The sequence below is a fragment of the Typopeltis vanoorti genome, chromosome 15 (assembly GCF_054136105.1).
Source record: "Typopeltis vanoorti isolate ZY-2024b chromosome 15, IOZ_Tvanoo_1.0, whole genome shotgun sequence".
NCBI classification, from domain to species: domain Eukaryota; kingdom Metazoa; phylum Arthropoda; class Arachnida; order Uropygi; family Thelyphonidae; genus Typopeltis; species Typopeltis vanoorti.
Window position 1 is genome coordinate 120,094,397 of NC_143563.1, and position 22,870 is coordinate 120,117,266.

At 38.0% G+C, this 22,870-nt stretch overlaps 1 protein-coding gene across 1 annotated transcript in view; it reads right to left on the bottom strand.

Moving 5' to 3' along the window:
* Positions 1-22,870, bottom strand: part of PIG-Q (phosphatidylinositol glycan anchor biosynthesis class Q) — a 215,366-nt gene that overhangs the window by 84,020 nt on the left and 108,476 nt on the right. The window contains exon 4 of the mRNA XM_090405814.1: positions 21,111-21,231. Within this exon, the coding sequence (XP_090261940.1) occupies positions 21,111-21,231 (121 nt within the window). The remainder of the gene's footprint in view (positions 1-21,110; positions 21,232-22,870) is intronic.

Sequence of the window (22,870 nt, forward strand, 5' to 3'; positions counted from 1 at the left end):
TTATTTTTTAAAATGTCTACAAGCCGACTGAATAGAAGTTATAATATATATATATATATATATTATAATAATATATAATATTATAATAATTATTAAAATACTTCAAATACTTTTCAGGCAAGTCCTCATCCTTTATCAATAACACAGCAGACTTTGTTTCGTACGTTAAGGATGTGACAGTTAATGAAGATGAAATCATGGCTAGCTTTGACATAATTTCCTTGTTCACTAATATCCCAACAGACGAAGTCATAACATTACTCAAAGACAAGTTATCCAAAAAAATGTTGGCCTTACTTACCCATTGCATCAAGTCTGGTTACTTTAGATTCCATGATATTATATACAAGCAAAATCATGGTCTGGCGATGGGTAATCCTTTATCCCCTGTTCTTGCAAATATTTACAATCAAAATCTTCAAAATCCTCCAAGTATCTCTTCTTTTGCTTTAACACCTAAATTTTGGACACATTATGTGGATGACATTTTCCTCATTTGGAGCCATGGACATGATTCCCTAATGGATTTCCTGGAACATCTCAATAGTCGACATCCAAGTATAAAGTTCATTGCAGAGCTTGAAATTGATAGTTCCCTACCTTTTCTAGATGTAAAACTGACCCGTTCTTCTGGTAAATTTAAAATTTCGATGTATAGAAAGCCTACACATACCAACAGATATCTTCATAGTCAGTCCCATCACTTCCCTCCCCAAAAACTTGGAATAATTTCTACCTTAGGACATAGAGCTCGCTCTCTTCTTGATGACCCAAATGAACTTCAAAAAAAAAATCAACTATCTCAAAACTACTTTCGTACTTAATGGATATTCTGAAAGAATTATTGAAAAATTCATTCTTAATCCTCCTAGTCATCACAGAGAAGAAACAAATACATTTAAAGGCAATATATCTATTCCTTACATAAGTTCAGTTTCACAAAAATTAGCCAAGGTTCTAAAAAAATACAATATCAGAACTTTGTTCACCCCACTTCCAAAAATCCACTCCTTAATAAGCCACCCAAAACCTTGTCATCATCATCTTAAATATCCTGGTGTGTACAAAATATGGTGTGATTGTGATATTCCTTATTTTGGCCAGACAGACAAATCATTGAATTACGTATGGAGGAACACATGAGGGATATTGCTTACAAGAGACAGCAAGCCAGTGCCTTATCAAGCCATATCCTTTTCTCGGCTGATTCTAATGATGAAAACCCAAGTCACACAGTCCGCTGGGACAGATCTACTAACATCTTTCATTGCCATTATGAATTGGAGAGAAAAATTGTAGAATCTAGGGAAATCATCCTCAATCCTGAACATCTAAATAATAACTTGAGCTACAACCTCCCAGATAGTCAATCAGCTGTAATCATGTACTGGCATTCACGTGATGCTGGAAGCACGCACTCTCCCAACAATGCAACAAATGAAAGAACATCTTTAAATGCAACTACAACGTTTTCATGCTAATTATGTATAGAGACTCTTTATGTTGTTCATAGTTTTTTTTTAACCTTCAGTGTTTAGTGTTTTTTCTTTTATAATGTCACCTGATGAAGGCTGTTATAAGCCGAAACTAGTCGTGTTTTACTATTAAACCCCCCTTTTTTACCTAACTCTCGGTTTAAGTCATTCAACTCTATTTTACAATATATATATATATAATATTTATGCATGTATGCTTATATGTTTATAGCATACATGCTAATTAAACCAAGGTTTAAAAGATTATAAACCTATAAGATACTATACTGCAGGTGTGGGCTAAGGATTAGATAAGGTTAGAGTGTGTTAGAGCAGAATCCTTATCAAAATGTAAAACATGGTACATTTACAGTGGTGGTCTCCAATTTCAACACTGGGCAAGTAAGATATGAACATACAATTTGTTTAGTAGAAAGTAGAGATTTTATCCATGCAAATAACCATGTAAGCTAACTTATAATATTACCTAATAGGTTCATTATAATGTACTTTAAACTTGGTTGCCTAATACAGCACTTTTGCAAAGTTGTAAATAGAGAGAGGAAATAGGGCAGGAGGAGGTGTATTTTTAATGACAGCTGAACAACTTCAACCGACAAAAATAGAATTGAGATTGTAGATCTGATGAAATGGTTCATTTGAGACTGTCTGGGGTGAGTTAGAAGTCAATAGGACAAAATGTATTGTTGGTTGCTGCTATAGACACTCCTCACTTACATCTGATAAGCCCTTACCCTACACAACTCACCTCAACCTACAGAACATCAACCACCACCACCCTCAACTCCGATCTCCAAGCCATCCTATAATGGGGTTCGAATAACCTCATAAATTTCAATGCCAATAAAACCCAGTTCTGTACTATTTACCATAAAAAAGAACTATTTTTTCCCAGTATCCTTGTCAATGATACCCAAATTTCCAGACAGTTTGAGATCTCGCTTCTTGGAATCAGCGTTAAAAAAACTAGGATTTCTCTTTTGCTCAATACATTACATCACCCCCAAACAGCTATTCACATTATACAAATCACAAATCCACCCAGCTATTGAATACTGCTCCTAGAAAGAGAACACCTAGAAACAAACAGAACAAGTTTCTTTTCCTCTTCCTTCATCCCTGTAACTGCTGCACTGTGGAACAGTCTCCCACCTGCTGTGTTTCCCAAGGAATACAATTTAAAGTCATTCAAATTAAATGTAAACAAATTCCTACTTTCCCAACCCACTACCCACACACAGTACTAATGTACTACAGGTTGACCAACCAACCTCCTGTGTGTGGACTCAACATAAAAAATAAAATAAAATAAATAAAAAAATAGATCTAGGGGTTCAGAAGAAGATGTCGACAACATGTATCAGCAGATTAGCACTATGACTGCAGGCTAAGAAATTATCATGGGAGATTTCAACTATAGTGATATAGACTGGAAGAAGGAAAGAGCAAATGGAAAATGGAAATGGAATTTATTCAGTTTTAAGGATAATTACATGAAACACCAAGTGATGGAAGGGACCAGGGGTTTGAGAGTGTTGGATCCAGTAATAGAAGATCGATCTATAACTACAGTAGCAATTCTACCTACAATTGGGAAAAGTGACCATGCAGTCTTGACCTGGTAGGTTGTACAAAATGTCATCATCATCTTCAAATTCCTGCCATGTACCCTCAAGGGGTACATGGCAGGAATAAGATAGTGCTACATGAAAATTTACATCATTATTAACTTCCTATCTACAATTTTCCTCCAAATCAGTCTGTTACTTGTCAAGACTGCAACATTATCAGATCTTATATTTCTATCATCTAAGGCACTTTGTACCGTATCAATCCACCTACATCTTGGTCTTCCTCTGGGTCATTTTCCTGCCAACCTGGCAGAGAACACTTGTTTTGCTAATCTTTACTCGCCCATTCTGTTTAAGTGACCATACCACCTGAGATTAGCTCTGCTAACGCATCCCTGGATGCTGACAATGTCAAGTTCTTTCCTAATATCCTCATTTTTAATATGATATTGCCATTGATGTCATCTGTTCATGCCTCTAATCTTTTTCATAAGCTCATATCTGCGGTCTCTAGTCTTTGGTCATGTGTTTTACTTCTGACCCAGCACTCGGATCCATAAATTAAAACTGGTTTGAACACTGTCTTGTATACAGCTAATTTAGTGTTCCGACTAATTTCTCTCTTATTCCATATGAATTTATTCAATTGACTTCCTACCATACCAGCTTTGTTGAGTCTGTTGTCTATTTCCATATTTAATTTACCATCTTCACTAAAAATCGTGCCTAAGTAGTTGAAATGTTTTATTTGTTCCACAGGTTCTCCGTTCACAAAGCAGTTGATATTTTCAATGATTCTGCCTATTTTCATTGTCTTTATCTTTTTTAGTGCTAACTTTCATACCATATCTATTACAACAGTTATTCATTTAGTCAGGGAATCTTGCAGACTTGTAGCGGATTTATTTAAAAATATAACATCGTCCGCATAAAGCAAAGAGCTGACATTAACAGCTCCAATTTTGATATCATGTTTAATACCAATTTCCTTCACAATGTGATCCATATAGATAATAAATAACAGAGGGGATAATGTACATCATTGTCTCACACCAGATTTAACATTAAACCATCTTCCTCTACTTCCTTCAATTCTAACTGCTGACTTACAACTCAAATAAAGACTAAGTATTGTTTGATATAATGCCCCATCGACACCATATAACCGTAGCATATTGAATAGCTTTTCTCTTGATACCTTGTCATATGCCTTTTCTAGATCGAAAAAAAAATTAAATACAGATCTTTGTTATATTCCCAGGATTTCTCAACTATATGTCATAAAGTGAAGATCTGATCCTGATCCTGACAACTGTTTTACTGCTGTATTCTCAAATGGAGAAGAAACTGGCTCTTTAGTTCAATAATAATGGTGTGTAGAGCATACCCAGCAAGGCCATCACCTGCACTGCATGTGAGAAGAAGGAGGAACAGAGGCCAGTGGCCCTACTCTGTAGATGAAACATGGTTGTAGCCACTTCACACCCCAAAAAAAACAGAGTAGTGATATTTCACCAGGCAATGAAAGACATCTGCCACCTAGATAAATATACAATAGCATTCAATTCTTTCTTTCCAGGTTACAAAGGTAGTCAGCATTCATCGTGTAGAATTTATGGAAACAAACACACAAGTTACAGATTACTTTACTTACAATAACGAAAATAATGCTCAACATTCTGACTTATCAAAGTCATCATCAGGAAAACATGTATATGACAAAGACACAAGCAACATGACACTATATTAAATATCTTCAAGTATAATTGCTTTGTTAACCATTTACATTAGCCTGACTTGTGGTGAAAAAAAAAATTATTAATAAAATAAAATAAAAAAATAATATAACCTAAAATAAATGTGAAAAACAATAAATTTTAAATAAATAAAATATTCTAAATTCCTTGGGTAAAGGATTAACACCAAGTATATAATTTTTTGGTATCTTTGACGTTAAAATATTATTACACCCTCCATGGAATTAGCAGACTCATCGTGGGAGGTTCATTCAACTGAGAACATATTTATCGTGCTGACTCATAAAATCCTTAACACTCCCTGCATTAACAATGTATTCCAGTAATATGTTCCATCACTAACTTAAACGTCTCTATCATATCACCTCTTTTCCTCATATCCACCAAACTGCAATCCATATTCCTTTAACCTCCCTTCATAGCCAACATTCTGGAGTCCTATATTGTCTTAGTCACTCATCTTTTCACTTCTCCAATGTTTCCATCATATTGAAAACTAGGTGACTAAATCCAAGCACAGTAGTTCAGATGTCTGACCAGTGCTTTATACAGTGGCACAACTTATCCCTACATGTTAATATACTTATCATAGCATCACAACAATGTGTAGTCTTTGCAAAACTTGCAATGTGCCCTCTAAAGTTCAGTTGCTGTCAACCAGCACTCCCAAATCTTGAATTGTATCCACTTCCTGCAGTACAGTTCCATCGGTATAGTACACAGTCTTATATGTTTTCACTCTAAAACGCAGCACCTTGCACTTATTAATATTAAAACTACAATCCTACTCCTTGGTCCAAGTCAAAAGTCTATTGAAATCTTCCAAAAGGGAAGATGTGACACTTTTATATTATCTTTATTTTATATCTTATAGTATATTACTGTATTTTTATATTATATTATATCTTATATTATCTTTAGATTTTCTAGTGTTAGGGTTCTGCCATCTTATTCTTCCAAGTCTGGATGATATATGGGTTGAAGAAGATTCCAAAAGAATATGATAGCAGAACCCTCGCACAGTAAAACCTAAAGATAACAGGAATGTAGAGCTGAAATTTGGGAGATTCTAGACAGGATCACTGACGACTCGGCCAAGCACTCAGTACTGAAAAACAATGAAAAATTAGTAATGAAATTTCAAGTCCTACAACAACATAAAAGCACAAGACCATCAAGACGCCATTACAAAAGGAACAGCCAATCACAAACCGACATCATAAGGAGCAGCCAATCGCCCACAAACAATGTTAGGAGCAACCAACCACCATCGGATCACTGCTTGGTTATCAACCAATCAAACTACAATCTCATCCAAGGTGAACTCTTGCTGCTAAAGAAAGGTTTGAACTATGCCATTGCTCCGAGGTCAGTAAACAAACTTGATATCGTGTATCATATCGAGAGAGGTTTAAGATCCCTCCCCACCATTCTGGTTGATAAAATACAAATGGAAACATCATGTATACTAAAGTCAAACAAAAAACTAAGCACCAACTTAAACAAAACCGAAAATCTAGCCTTTAAATCCTTAAAACATAACCAAGACATTATAATCATGAAAGCAGATAAAGGCAATGCCACTGTCCTTTTAGACCGTACAACATACATTGAAAAAATGAACCATTTAATATCGAACCACAACACACCTACCAAATGGTAAACTACAACCCCACAAAACGTAACAAAAAGAAAACAACTGAATTAATCAAATCCGTCCACACATGACCCGAAGAAATAACAAAAAAATTAATACCTCAGTATGTCCGTGCGCCCAGAATTTATGGCCTGCCAAAAATACACAAACCAAGCACACCGCTTCGTCTGATTGTTGAAGGAATTGACAGCCCAAATTATCACTTAGCCAAAAAATTGGCTGCCACACTCAAGGAATTGGTAGGTCAGTCCCCTTCCTACATAAAAAATACACAACATTTCATTAATAAAATTAAAAACATTACACTCAACAACCAAGATTTATTAGTCAGCTTTGACATAACTTCCCTTTTCACCAATGTCCCGATCAATGACACGATCTTGCTCCTACAGAACATATTTCCACATGACATCATGGCCCTCTTTGCCCATGTACTCCGCTCCGGATATTTCGTGTGGTAAAACAATTTTTACCATCAAAAAGAAGGTACAGCCATGGGCTCACCACTTTCTCCCCCAATAGCTAACTTTTATATGGAAGACTTTGAGCAACGTGCTCTAGAGACAGCATGTCTAAAGCCCAAAATTTGGCTCAGATACGTTGACGATATTTTTGCCATTTGGCCCCACGGCCACGAAGATCTAAATACATTCCTTAGCCACCTAAACAAACAACACAAACGTATCCAATTCACCATTGAAATGGAAAAAAAAAACTCTCTTCCTTTCCTAGACACACTTGTCACACGTCTTCCCTCTGCTGTCTCTCCTTCTCAGTTTACCGCAAACCTACACACACAGGCCAATACATACACAAAAATTCTTACCATCACCCAACACAAAAACTAGGTGTCATAAGCACCCTTAAACACAGAGCCCTAACTATTTGTTCTAATGAACAGGGTCTAAATCAGGAATACAAGATCATCAACCAAACATTTATCAAAAATGGATACAGTAAAAAAACTATTCACAAGATCCTCCATAAAGATACCAGTAAGAACAAAAAAGATTTCAAGAATGCTATTGCCATTCCTTATGTTAGAGGCATTTTGGAAAAAATAGACAGAACACTTTGCAAATACAACATTAAAACCACCTTTAAACCCCCAAATAAGTTAAGTTAAACCCCCAAATCACAAGATCCTCCATAAAGATACCAGTAAGAACAAAAAAGATTTCAAGAATGCTAGTGCCATTCCTTATGTTAGAGGCATTTTGGAAAAAATAGACAGAACACTTTGCAAATACAACATTAAAACCACCTTTAAACCCCCAAATAAGTTAAGACACCTACTCAGTTCTTCTAAAGATCCTCTTCCATACCTAGCACACCCAGGGGTATACAAAATACAATGCACATGTAACATACCATACATAGGGGAAACAGGGCGAACTATCCCAATCAGACAAGACAAACACAACCGACACATTAAATACCTCCATTTTGGTAAAACCGGCCTTTCTGACCACGCACTCCAAACATACCACAGAATTGACTGGAAAAATACCACGTCCCTACACCGCACCAAAACCTGGTTTGAGAGAAAATTTAAAGAGTCATGTGAAATGCTCAAACACAACCCAAATCTCAACAAAAATGATGGCCTAACGATTTCAAGAATGTGGAGGACCCATCTACAACCTGTATAACAACCTAAACTAGCCTTAGAAAAATCCTACTAAAAGACAACCTGGTGTAGTGTTTGGAACATTCAACAGCAACTGAAAGAAATCATTGTATAACAATCAGAACTATCCAGAAGAATATTAATACATGAGGACTTTAGCAGTTTATTGTAGTTGTATTTATTTATTTATAATTAATATATATATATATATTTTTTTAATCAATTTATTTTATTTTATTATTATTATTATTATTATTATTATTATTTTTTTTTTTTTATCACTAAAAGTCAGGCTAGGAAAAAGGATTTATTAACTACGTAGATTTAGTTTACCAGTATACAGGGCATGAACATGTAGCTTGGTTCCTTATACAGTTGTATTCTTCCGATGATGATCTCGATATAGGAGTCGAAACGTCAAGTTTTATTTTATTAGTAATTAATAAAATAATCTGTTTAACACGTGTGTTTTTTTGTGTCCCTAAATTTACAAATATGAGTACTGATCACCGTGTAACCTTAAAAGTAAGTATATAATTTCTTGGTATCTTTAACGTACAAACTTTCTACAATGATATTTTAAAGGAAAGGGTATTTCATGTAAAGGAAAGGCTGCATTTGTATAATTGCGTAAGGTGTAGCAAATATTAAATAATATATTATTTTTTTATTGAAATAGCATCTACAAAAATTATTATTATATTCTTGACCTCCATGGAATTGCCTGACTCATCATGGAATTGTCAACACCATGTAAAGTAAAGTTTATCAAATTACTCCTTAAATACATCAACCATTTGCACTTTTACCACCTTCTCAAGCAATGCATACCATGCTCCTACCACTCTCCATAAAAAAATCTTACTCCTTACAATTTTACTCACTACTTCCTTTTGCAATTTCCAGGGAAGTCCCTTATCCTTATTCCTTCCTTTCATTCTACAATATGAAAAATCTTCTTGGTGTTAATCTGATAATAACACTTCAACAGCTTAAATGTCTCAATCATATCCACCCTTTGTCTTCTATCCACCAAACTCTGCAGACTGCATGCCCTCAAGTCTATCCTCATAATAAAGATTGTACAGTCCTGATAACCTTCTTGTTATCAAACTTGGCACCAATTGCAAGGTTACTTTATCTCCATCAAATCCTGGTGGCCAGATCTGAGCACAGATATCCAGTTGTGATTCGATCAAAACTTTATACAATGGGATCAGGATCCTTTTTCTCTCATAGTCAATGTCCTCTTCAATATTGCAGAAAATCTCTGGAATGTGTTTGCAACCTCTGCAATATGTCCTCTCAAGTTCAAATTTCTATCAACAGCCACCCCAAGATCCCCCTTCCTCCACGTCTTCCAGTGTAACTCCACCAAGTGAGCATGGAGCATCCCATCTTCTTCTTCTTCTGCAGCTTCTCCCACTTAAGTGGGGTCACTGTTTATTATGAGTCTCCTCCACACCTTCCTGTCTTGGGCTGTCACCACATCCAAGTTCTTCATCTTCAAGTCCTCTTCTACCAGCTCCCTCCATCTCTTCTTTGGCCGCCCACGCTTCCACCTTCCTTGCACATCCATCTGCATGACCCTTCTTCCCACATATTCGTCCTCCCTCCTCATCACATGACCAAACCATCTCAACCTTGCCTCCTGTATTTTCGCTCCTAAGTTCGTAACTTTCACTGTTCCCCTGACATAGTCATTTCTCAGATGATCCTTTCTGGTCACACCGCACATCCACCTAAGCATTCTCATCTCTGCTACTTCCATCCTGCTAATGTTATTTTTCCTCAGGACCACAGTTTCTATAGCATATGTCATAGCTGGCCTCACTACTGTCCTATAAATTTTGCCTTTCAGATTGATCGGCACCCTCTTATCGCATAACACTCCAGCCATCTCCCTCCAGTTCCTCCAACCAGCTTGTATCCTGCATCCCACTTCCTTCTCACCTCCTCCATCTTCTTCCACTGTCGAACCTAAGTATCTAAAGTCTCTCACCTTCCTGATGACATTTCCTTCCAGTTCCAGCTCTGTCTCCTGGCCACCGCCCACTGCGCAACACATATACTTTGTCTTACTTCTGCTCAGTCTCATACCTCTCTCTTCCAGTACTTTTCTCCATCTTTCCAGTTTAGTTCCCACTTCTTCTCTTGAATCTACACACAGCAAGATATCATCTGCATACAACATTGTCCAAGGCACATCTTCTCTGACCTCCTCTGTTACCACCTCCATCACAATATTAAACAGAAACGGACTTAATGCTGACCCTTGATGCAAGCCAACTGTTACATGAAAACTTTCTGTCTGTCCCAAACAGGTCCGAACACTCGTCTTCACATTTCTGTACATTTCCCGCACCAACCTGACATATTTCTCCGGCACCTTCTTCTCCCTCAGACACCTCCAGACTTGCCTTGGCACTCTATCGTATGCTTTCTCCAGATCAATAAATACCAGATGTAGCTCCCTTTGTTTCTCTCGATATTTTTCCATCATCTGTCGTAACCCAAAGATAGCATCTGTTGTTGATCTACCAGGCATGAAGCCAAATTGTTCCTTTGCAATCTCCACCTCCTCCCTCAATCTACCATCAAGAACCCTTTCTAGGATCTTCATTGTGTGGGACATCAACTTTATTCCTCTGTAATTTTTACAGTCTTGTGCATCCCCTTTACCCTTGTAGATGGGAACAAGAGTACTCTCCCTCCATTCCTCGGGTATATTTTCCTGTTGGCAAACTTTCATGAACAGGTCCCACAGCAGGTCAATTCCCTCTTCCCCCAGTGCCTTCCATGCCTCCACTGGAATTCTGTCGGGGCCCACCGCTTTTCCATTCCTCATCCTCTTCATGGCCTCTGTCACTTCCATTCTACTGATGTTCTGCACCATCCCCTCAGAAGGCTGCCCATGTCCTCTGTGAGTCCTTGCATTTTCCTCATTCAGAAGTCCCTCAAAGTATATTTTCCATCTGTTTCTTATGTCCACATCTGCAGATCCCAAATTTCAAAACCTTACATTTAGTTTCATTAAACTGATATTCCCATACATTTGCCCACCTTTCCAGGTTATTCAAATCCTCTTTTATCATAAGTTAAACTTTTAATTAAGTTAAATTAAAATTTTAAATTTAACTTAAATTAATTTTTAATTACTTTAATTTTAAATTAAACTTTTATCATAAGTTTAATGGAGTGAAACAGCACTAGGAAATGATTAATAGTAGTATTTAACTTCCAATATTTTGTCTCTGTTATAGAGATATCGTCAGAGAGTACAAAATGATATTTGTAACACACACACACACACACACACACACAAGGCAGCACAACAAGTGGATGAAAGACTAGAGTCCTAACTAGTTATAATAACTAATATTTAAGGAATTGACAGCGTATACTGGAAATATAGATTAAATAAACTTTAATATACACTTTCCGATATTTCGGCGAACGTTACGTTGCCATCTTCTTGGGAACTTACTAAAAAGACACGTGCACACAAGTACTAATACAACAAATGAGACTGAGGCTAGGGCGCTAGCGTTTTCCTGAAGTCCTGATGGTGCCCCCTGGCGGGCTATATTGGTAGTTCTTGGCCTTTGGGCTGAAGTTCTTTTGATAAAAGTTTCCCAAATTTGGGGCAGTTTCATGCATCCAAATTTGTTGAGGTTTGGCATGTTCCTAAGGGCCGAGGCTGATTCCATGAATAGTCTTTCATACTTGAACTTGCTGCGGTGTATTACTGTGGCTTTCTTCCATCTTATTCTGTGGCGAGTATCCAGAGCGTGGTCTGCAAGCCCAGAGTGGCTGTACTGGTGAAATCGGATGTAATCCTTGTGTTCTGAGATTCTGATATTTGCTGTCCTGCCTGTTTGGCCAAAGTAGGACAGTTTACAGCTGCAAGGGACCTGGTATACACCAGGTAGGTCTAGGGGAAGTGGCTGGTCTTTGGTGGAGCGGATAAGGGATGCCAGTTTTCTATGTGGTCTGTAACAAGTGGTCAAGTCATGTTTTTTTAAGATTTTATTGATTTTTTCTGAGGTGCCTCTGATGTAGGGAATAGTGATGGATTTAGAGTAATCTTTTTTGTGAGGGGGAGGGGGTGGTGGGTTGTGGATAACTGGGTTAAGTATTTTTTGGATTTTTTGGAGGGGGTAGCCGTTGGCTGAGAAAGTGTCACCATCACACAACTTTTATGTGTGATGGTGTATACTGGCAATACACCATCACACATAAAAAACTCAGCCCACTTCAAAGCCAGTATAGAAAACCTTACACTCCAACACAATGACATAATGGTCAGTTTTGATGTCTCCTCCCTATTCACGAATGTCCCTCTAAGAAACCTTAGAGCTAATCCAAGCTAAATTTCCTCCCGATATCTCAGCCCTATTTCAGTTTACAATGAACGCAGGCTATTTCGTTTGGCAGGAAAAATTCTACAAACAGATAGAGGGGACAGCCATGGGTTCACCACTTTCCCCACCCTTGGCCAACTTTTTCATGGAGATGTTTGAAGAGAAAGCCTTAAACTCAGCCCCACAAAAACCTACCATATGGCTTCGCTATGTTGATGATGTTTTCGCTATTTGGCCACATGGCCCGGATTCACTCCTCTCCTTCCTAACACACTTGAACAACCAACACCCTAGAATCAAATTCACCCTGGAAAAAGAGGAAAACAATAACCTCCCCTTCCTAGACACACTAGTCACCCGCCAACCTGATGGAACCTTGGTTTTCTCAGTTTATAGAAAACCCACCCATACAGGCAGATACATTCACCAACAATCCCACCCCCCCCACTCACAACAATATGGAGTTATTAAAACATTATTCAACAGGGCAAAAATAATCTGTTCTAATGATCAAGCCCTAACCTCTGAACTAAATCACATTGTGTTGGAGTGTAAGGTTTTCTATACTGGCTTTGAAGTGGGCTGAGTTTTTTATGTGTGATGGTGTATTGCCAATATAGTGTGAGAGTGCTTTGGCTAAATGCTTGGCTAGTTTGTAAGTGGGGGAATCAATGCCATCCACTATGGGACGTAATGGCACATTTTCTTTGTGTATTTTTGGGAGCCCATATATGCGGGGGGGGGGTCTAGAGTTATAGGGTTTTAGTCTGTTGGTAATCTCCACAGGCCAAGAAGTGACCTTCTTAAGGAGCCTATGGAGTTTTCTAATTTGTGAGCTGGTGGGATTGTAATCAATGGGGAGGTAAGTGGAGCGATCTAATAATAAAGCCTTGAGCTTACCTGTGTAGTCTTTAAGATTGAGTACCACAGTGGCGTTCCCCTTATCCGCTTTGGTGATCACTATTTTTTTGTTTCTCTTCAATTCTTGTAGTGCCTTGTATTCACTAATGGATATGTTGGATTTTGGAGGTTTTGCTTTATTGAGAACACAGGCTACATCCAATCTAATGTCGTTGGCGATGTGGGTTGGAAGTTGGCGGATCCCGCGTTCAATTTGAATCATTAATTCCTCGGCCGGTAATTTCCTAGGAGCAATGGCATCCCTTATCCGCTCCACCAAAGACCAACCACTTCCCCTAGACCTACCTGGTGTATACCAGGTCCCTTGCAGCTGTAAATTGTCCTACTTTGGCCAAACAGGCAGGACAGCAAATATCAGAATCTCAGAACACAAGGATTACATCCGATTTCACCAGTACAGCCACTCTGGGCTTGCAGACCACGCTCTGGATACTCGCCACAGAATAAGATGGAAGAAAGCCACAGTAATACACCGCAGCAAGTTCAAGTATGAAAGACTATTCATGGAATCAGCCTCGGCCCTTAGGAACATGCCAAACCTCAACAAATTTGGATGCATGAAACTGCCCCAAATTTGGGAAACTTTTATCAAAAGAACTTCAGCCCAAAGGCCAAGAACTACCAATATAGCCCGCCAGGGGGCACCATCAGGACTTCAGGAAAACGCTAGCGCCCTAGCCTCAGTCTCACTTGTTGTATTAGTACTTGTGTGCACGTGTCTTTTTAGTAAGTTCCCAAGAAGATGGCAACGTAACGTTCGCCGAAATATCGGAAAGTGTATATTAAAGTTTATTTAATCTATATTTCCAGTATACGCTGTCAATTCCTTAAATATTAGTTATTATGTCTAACCAGCGTATAAGCCTCTCAACAAGTCCTAACTAGGTGTGACAATGGACACTTGTCAGCAGCCTAAGATGTAAACTGGAACTTGAAGTATTAACATATTCCCATATTTTGGGAAGTTTTATGAACCATATTTATTTACATCAGGCTGATTTTTAAGAGTAGCAGCAGATTTGAGAAAAAGTCTTTCTCTTCTGTATTTACTGTAATGGAGCATGATGGTCTTTTTCAAATGATTCTGAGCTATATCCAAAGCATGGTCTACAAGGCCAGATTGACCATAGTTATGATAGCAGGTGTATTTTTTATATTCTTCCATTTGGATGGTAGCTGATCTTCCAGTCTGTCCATAGTAGGCCAACTTGCAGGAACAAGGAACTCTATATACACATGGAATTGAGAGGGGAGGGAATTTGTCTTTAGTGGAGTGAATAATGATAGCTAATTTTAAGCGGAGTTTGAAAGTGATGCAAAGATTGTATTTCTTTAAGATTCTGGATAATTTTTCTGATGTGTCTCAGACATAGGAGATGGTGATAGCATTAAAATCTTTCTGAAGAGAAGTTGTGGATTGAGGGAATGATTGATTATTTTTTTGATAATGTGGGAACTGCAACCATAATATATAAAAGTGTGGTATATATGATTGAGTTCTGTTGCAAGAGAGGTTTCATTGGGACAAAGGTTATCTATGGGTTAGTGTTTTTACACCATATTGTTGAAGGGAGGGGGGAATGGGAAAGTTTGTGTATGTATCTATGTTAGGTCATTGCTAATGGTAAATACCTTGGCAACTCTGCTGGATTAGTGGAACTGAGAAGGGAAACCAATTTCAATGTTGATGTCCCAGAGAAGGACGAGCTTGCTATTAGGATATTTTGACAGGAGAAAATTAAGCTTAGAATAGATAGTTGAAGAGGTCAAATTGGTTACTGGAATTGGAGAGTGAAGAGGCAGCAAATGAATGCAACAGGATGGCTTAGTAAAGAAATTTTTGAGTTAAAGCAGATCAAACAGCAGGAATTTGAGGTTTAGCATTCTCTGACATAGGATGTTAGTTATGATGAATGCAAAAGGGCCAAACTTGCAGAAGTAGCAGAAGAAACTATGTTATATGTCTAGTATGGGCATTTGAGGTAGATGGTGGTTGTTGATATCGGCAGCTGAGGTTCTGTTAGGAATAATAATTCTGGATTACATAAGTTTTGTGGATGGTGCATGAATGTTCATGAAATGGATACAATAATCTTCTTTTATAGAGTTTTTTTGGTTGAATTTTTTTTTTGTTTGTTTGTTTGTTTGTGGGGGGGGGGCAGTATTTGGATCCAAAGATGTATATGTTCAAGCTTCAGCATTTGAACAGGCAACACACAGAGACAGAAGATAACCTTATACAAAGTTTTTTTTATTTTTATTTTTTTATAATGCTGTACAAGAGAATTTCTTTTTGCATACTATTCTGCCCCCAGTTGGCGACAGTGATCATGCGGTACTCACTTGGGAAGTGACTAAGTTTATGAATGTTCCATTCAGAATAGGTTACATGCTGAACTACAAAGCAGGAAGTTTTAAAAGAGGTAAACCGTGAGTAGACATATCGGTACACAATAAATAACGGAAAAAACTCACGCAGAAAGATTATTTATTAGTATAATTTTCGCCTGTGTGTCACAGGAATCTTCAGTACATTAAGCTCAAAATTAAACACTAACTGACAATTCCAAAAAGTGCCACCTAAGTAGCTGGTGTAAGATAACTAAAAAGGTCAATAACTTTCTTAAAAAAAAAAAAAAAAAAAAAAATTAATACAATAAAAAGTTAGGAAAGATTAGCTGATTTGTAAAGTATTATCTCCCATAAAGGGGATAGACGTAAGCCGTCGGATCTGTTTAAGTTAGGAGAATGAAGTAGAGTTTCACATGTTTCTTTATAAAGGTGTTCCACGAGAAACTGACTTTTGTGAAGAACTCTTGTCTTTCTCCAATGAACTCTGTGTCTAGTGAAGATGGCATGTTCAGAAAGTCCAGACTTTTCAGGTTTAAAGTATTCAATATAAGATTGGTGTTCTTCTAGCCGAATAGAGGGAGATCTTCCCGTTTGTCCGAAACAAGATAATCCACAAGAGCACGGAATCTGGTAGACACCTGGATGATTAAGATGTGGAAGCTTGTTCTTATGAGAAGTGAGAAAGGTGGGGATTTTTCTAAACGGTTGAAAGGCAACAAAAATATTCAGTGGTTTTTAGACTTTTGCTATACGTTCACTGATGCCTTGTACATAAGGGATAGTAATGCGCGTTATTTCCTCTGAAGATGCCTGTGACACACAGGCAAAAATTATACTAATAAATAATCTTTCTACGTGAGTTTTTTCCGTTATTTATTGTGTACAAAGCAGGAAATTATGACCGACTGAGGAGTATACTGAGTTCAGTGGAATGGGATCGGCTGCTGGATGGAAAGAATATCGACAGTGAACGGGAAGCATTTAAACAATACTTAAATGATGTGATATCAGAATGAGTCCCAGAATGTGTATCAGAATGTTCAAAGAATAAATAGAGTAGGAGTCAAATGGATGTATAATCTTATTAAGCAAGAGATTCGTAAGAAATGGACGGTATGGAAGGAATACCTTGTGCATAAGGATGACGTCCATTATGAACGTTATAAGCAGCAGGCTAGAATAGTCACAACTGTTGTATGGAAAGCAAAGTCTCAGAATGAAAAGAAACTGGCTCTACATGCTAAAGAGAACCCACAAGAATTCTATCAATATGTTACAAGTAAAAGAAAGAATAAATATGAAAGAATAACTGTTCTAAATCCAGACGGTGTTAGAGTTACAGATGCAGAAGAGGTTGTTCAGTTAATGAGTGCTCATTTTGTTAAAAGCTATCAACCTGGTGTAAGCAACATTGAGCTCAATGTTACCTCTTCACTAGATGAAGAAACGCAGGTATATGAGGACGAGGTATTAGAGCTATTGCACAAATTGAATAAGAATTCAGCAATAGGGACTGATGGGATATCAGCACATGTGCTAAAAGAGTGTTCAGCTGAACTCGGCATTCCTTTGACCAGGTTGTTCAATATGAGTCTCAGAATAGGGAAGATTCTGCAGGAATGGAAAGAATGTATGGTAATTCCATTACACAAGGGTGGTGCAAAGACCGATGTATCCAACTATAAACCAATTAGTATCACAGAAGTGGTTGTGTTGATTTTGAAAAAATTGGTTAGGACTCGCATTCAGAAATGGATTGACAGTGAATCTCTACTTTGCAATGAACAACATGGGTTTACCAAGGGAAGGTCATGTTTTAGCAACTTGCCCACATTCTATAACAATGTTACCATTGAATTAGACAAGGGGAATGGATACACCAAGATACTTTTGGATTTTGCTAAGGCTTTTGACAGAATACAGCATGGTAGACTTGCATAAAATGGAGAAAATGGGTTTGGGTTAAACAATATTAGCATGGATAAGAGGATGGCTGACTGACAGATATCAAAAAGTGGTATACGGGGACTCTGAGTCTGCAAGGTTTAAGCAGCCCTGGTAGGATTAAGTTTCCTTGCTTGTAATAACTCATCAGATAAAGGCTCCGACTCTTATAGGCCAGAGCCAGGAAACTCGTTGAGTGTGATTCCATATGTCTGTTTCTTGTTTGGTGGTGATCCTGCCACCCATCCCAGTGGTGTCCTCAGGAAGAAAGTTAAAAGAAAGCTCTGCAAGGACTGTCATCACCCATTTTTTCAAGCTCTCATCATGTTTGTTCCGGCGGTCAAGGAGTTCAAAATCTCAGACACATTGTGTGTCAGGTCTGTGATCGTGCATTCTCCACTGCAGTTGGCCTTGGCATGCATCGCACCTCAGTAGAAGCCAACGCTGCAATAAGAACTGAGCACATCAAAGCACGTTGAACTGCCGAAGAGAAAAGATCCTCGCCGCTCATGAGATAGAGTTGATGGCTCGAGGGATAAAGAACATCAATGAGGCTTTATTTAGGGTGTTCCCATTAAGATCTTTGGTTGCCATCAAGTGTCATAGATGGAAAGCCAGTTACAAAGGCTTAGTTCAAGAATTGGCAGCTCATCTGCCACAGGTAGGGACAGGTAATATCTCCTGTCCCTGCCTCTCCATCTTCCAGCCACCATCCTGCTGTTGAAGAAGAGACTTTGATTCTCAGACTGACATCATCTCTAAATGATCATGCTCTTCAGGAATATAACCATCAAATTCTTAAATCTCTCATCCAGACTCACTTTCTGGGAATGGATATCACAGATCAGTTAAACGACTACCACCATGCTGAATTCTCCGAAACTTCATGCCTCATCAACATCAGCCTATGTCTCATTCTACAATGATTTTGTCAAATAGGAAGCAGAGGAAGAGGGCCTTATGCAGCTATGCAGGCCCTCTATAAAAAGAATAGAGGACAATGTGTCAAGACCATCTTTGACGGTGCTTCCCCTCCACCTCTAGCAGACTTACATGATGATTTTCTTAAAATTCTGGAGTACAGTCTTTTCTGCTTCACCTCCACACTTCCCGGATGATGACCAACTTATGATATTGAGGCCCATTCCTGCCCTTCAAATATACCAGCCTATCTACATCCAGGAGATCAAAGCAGCTCTTCCATCCAATTTCTCCGCCTCCGGACATGATGGCTTTCCTGGGGCTAGGCTTTGGAAGGTGCTGTTGAAGATTCTTCAAGTCTTATTGGACATTCTCCTTTCCAGTAGAGCAATACCACCATACCTACGAGCTTCAAGAATTATCTTCATTCTGAAGAAAATCTCCCCTGTGATACTTAGACTCTATCATAAAATCTTAGTTAAACAATTTCAGCAACATATACAGCATGATTATAGACAGAGAGCTTTTGTCCCTTCAGACGGCTGTGCCGAGAATACATAACTTCTTTCTTCTCTCTGATTCCTGACGCTGCCTTAAGCCTCTATATATGGCATCGCTGGACCACCAAAAGCCTTTGATAGCATCTCCCTTCCTGCTCTCCTTGGGTAGCTCCATAACATAGAAAACAAAGGGTTCTGGACATCTAGCAATAGATAGTGCTCGAAGGAGAGCAGGAAGGGAGACGCTATCAAAGGTCTTTTGGAGGTCCAGTCCTGGGTTCGAGTATATTGACCTTATCAGGACGAGGATAAATGCCCTGCCCACTCGAGCCCACACAGCTCAATGGGATAGTGACGACTCAAACTGTAGGACTGGCTGTCAATACAGTGAAATATTGTCTCATATAGCCCAGTGTTTTTTCCGCACCCATGGGGTCCACGTGCAGAGGCATGACGCCGTGGTCTCCATTCTGAACAACCGCTTTAAGAACAAAGGTTGGGAGACCACGGTGGAACCACATTATAGGACCTCTGCGGGTTTGCATAAGCCAGACTTAGTGATTAAAAGAGATGGTGATATTTGGGTAGTTGATGCCCAGCTGGTGGGAACAAGGCAGTTTACCTTATTATTATGGCTATAGGCACTAGCCTATAGCCATAATAATAAGGTAAACTATTATAAGAATAACCAAGATGTAGTTAGTAAGATACGGGAGGAGCATGGGGCAACTCCGAGGTTTACCAGTGCCACCATCTCTTTACATGCCGTATGGAGCGCAGATAGCTATAAGGACTAAGGACTTAAAACAGCTTGGGCTTACCCAGAAGGATATAAAAGTTCTTTCCTTGAGAGTCTTACAGGGCACAGAGAGTCATATGGTGGAATGACATTGCCACCAGAGAATGACTACAATGATAACTAGAACAGGCATAGGGTTAAACACTTGTAAAGGCTTAAGCCTATATCAAGTCTGGATGTGATGTAAGGGTAATACTGCCCATAACCAGTACAAAAAAAAAAAAAAAAAAAAAAAAAAAAGTGGTGTACCAAAAGGATCACTGCTTGGTCCACTGTTATTCGATCTGTACATTAATGATATTGGGAAGGATTTGACAAACAATATACAGCTATTTGCTGATGATGCAAAGATAGGTAGGAGAATCAGGAATGCTGCTGATATGCAGTACTTGCAGAATGATTTGAATAGACTAGAATTGTGAGCATGGGAAAATGGGTGTCAGTTCAATGTCAGTAAATGTAAAGTCATTCAACTTCAGCATGATTAGATATTCAATGTTGTATTATATTGGTGGGATTAGGCTAGAAAAAAATGATGAGGCTAGGGATCTTGGAGTGTTAATAGATAGGAAGTTGAAGTTTAGGGGTCATGTGGCAAAGATTGCAAATACAACTCAAAAGAGAATTGCAATGCTGAAAAGAATGTTCACATGTAAAGATAAGGATGTTATTTTGCCTCTTTACAAAGCGTTGAGAAGACCTCACTTGGACTATTGTGTGCAGGTCTGGTCTCCATTGCTATTCTGATATATTGGAGAGAGTACAAAGGAGAGTGTTAAAAATTATATCAGGATTGTGGAATACTGATTATGGAGACGATTGAGAATTTGTGGACTGCAGACACTAGCAAACAGGAGAAAGAGGGGTGATATGATTGATACTTACAAACTTCATTTCAGTTGATGGAATTTTTCAATTTATGGAGGGTGAGGAAAGAATGAGAGGGCATCCTTGGAAGCTGAGAATGAAAGCCGTCAAGAAGGGTGTGAGGGCTAGATTTTTCTCTCAGAGGGTGGTACGTGATTGGAATGGATTGGCTTTGGATGTTGTGAGTGCAAGAAGTGTAAATGAATTCAAGAATTAGTATGACAGCTGGTGTGTGTGTAGTATGTGGCCTCCCTCGATGAGTCTCTGACTCCCTGGAGGTCTCTCTTAATAATCATAATAATAATATTAAACAATGGAGAACAGTACTTACATTAGTATAACGTGTAGCGCCTGTCAGCAAAATCTGTAACTGCACATAATGCAAAATCCAGTAAGTAGTCATACTTCCAATTAATATATCAAATAAAATGGCTGAGAAGATATTTCCACATCTAAATAACACAGGACAAAATAAAAAATAAACAAATTTAAACACAGATACAGTTAATATATTATATATGAACAAACATGCATACAGTACCCAACAGAACATTAAGCAGTTCTTTAAAAAAAAACTTTCATCGAATTTGATTTTTTTTTTAAAAAATTTATACTTCAAAGATACTTAATTCATCAAAAATATTAATATTTTTTATACTATTATTATATGATACAGTGCATAGATATGTACATATTAATAATCTATGCTCTGTTTACAAGAAAGGAAAAAGAACAAAATAATAATTAAAATGCAGTGACAACAAATAAAGCACTTTATAAAATAAAATAAATAAAAAATAAATAAATTGAAAATTTGACTGCAGTGCAAGCAGAACATCAATAGAACTCTAAATGTGAGATACTAGAAGAGATCTGCTAAACTTATGTAGGAGAAAACATAATCGATAAAACTAAAAACTCTGAGTAAGGATGACAAAGCAAGCCAGCCAAGGTTCTAATAAAAGAGAGTAGGGGAAAAAAACAGAAGTTCCTATTTAATATCTGCTGTGTTAATTAAATTTTACTCATTAAACTTGTGTGAAGTAAAATTTAATTAAAACAGCAGATATTAAATAGGAACTTCTGTTTTTCCCCCCTACTTCCCTTTTATTAGAACCTAGAAAGACAACAACAACAACCAACTTCTTCAAAAACTGTCTAAGCATTTACAGAATTCAGATACTAACCTGAATAATTTCTATCTTTTAATCAGTCTTTGAACAATGGTTTGTATTAGAATCATTTCTCTACAATTACTATATATATATATAAAGAATCCCACGGTTCCGAGTACTGTATAAATAACAGCTCCAATGTCTAGAGGAACTATGTTTCTGAAAATAATATGCCAGATGTGGTAAAATTTGAATTAGGTTCTTCAACTTCAGCATATTCCATTTTTCACATGATTACATGTGACATATTTGTTCATCATGGAATTATTATTATTATTATTCAGACCTCCATGGAGTCAAAAGACTCATCGTGGGAGTTCCTTCCTAAGAAACATAAAGTCTATCAAGACTCATCGAGGAGAGGTCCCCCCACCTAAGAAACACAAAGTCTATCATACCACTCCTTGAACTCATTGACCGTTCTTGCTCTCACCACTCCATCAGGCAATGCATTCCATGGTTCAACCACCCTCCATGCAAAGAAACCACTCCTCACTCTGTTGCTCACAGTTGCCTTTCGTAACTTCCAGGGATGGTCTCTTGTCATCACTCCTTCCCGCTGTTCAACCAAGCAAAAGAACTCTCCAGTGTCAAACCTGTAACCACCTCTCAACAGTTTAAAAGTCTCAATCATATCACCTCTCCTTCTTCTATCAACCAAACTCTGCAGTCCACATTCCCTCAGCCGATCCTCATAACTATCATTATACAGTCCTAAAACCATCTTTGTTATCCGCCTTTGTACCCTTTCCACAATTAATTTATCCCTTTCAAATCCTGGGGACCAAATCTGAGAACAATAGTCCAAGTGTGGTCTTATCAGGGTCTTATACAATGGAATGATAATTGTTTTATCTCTGCAGGTCAGTGTCCTTCTCATTATTGCAGCAATCCTCTGTGTTACCTTCGCAATATG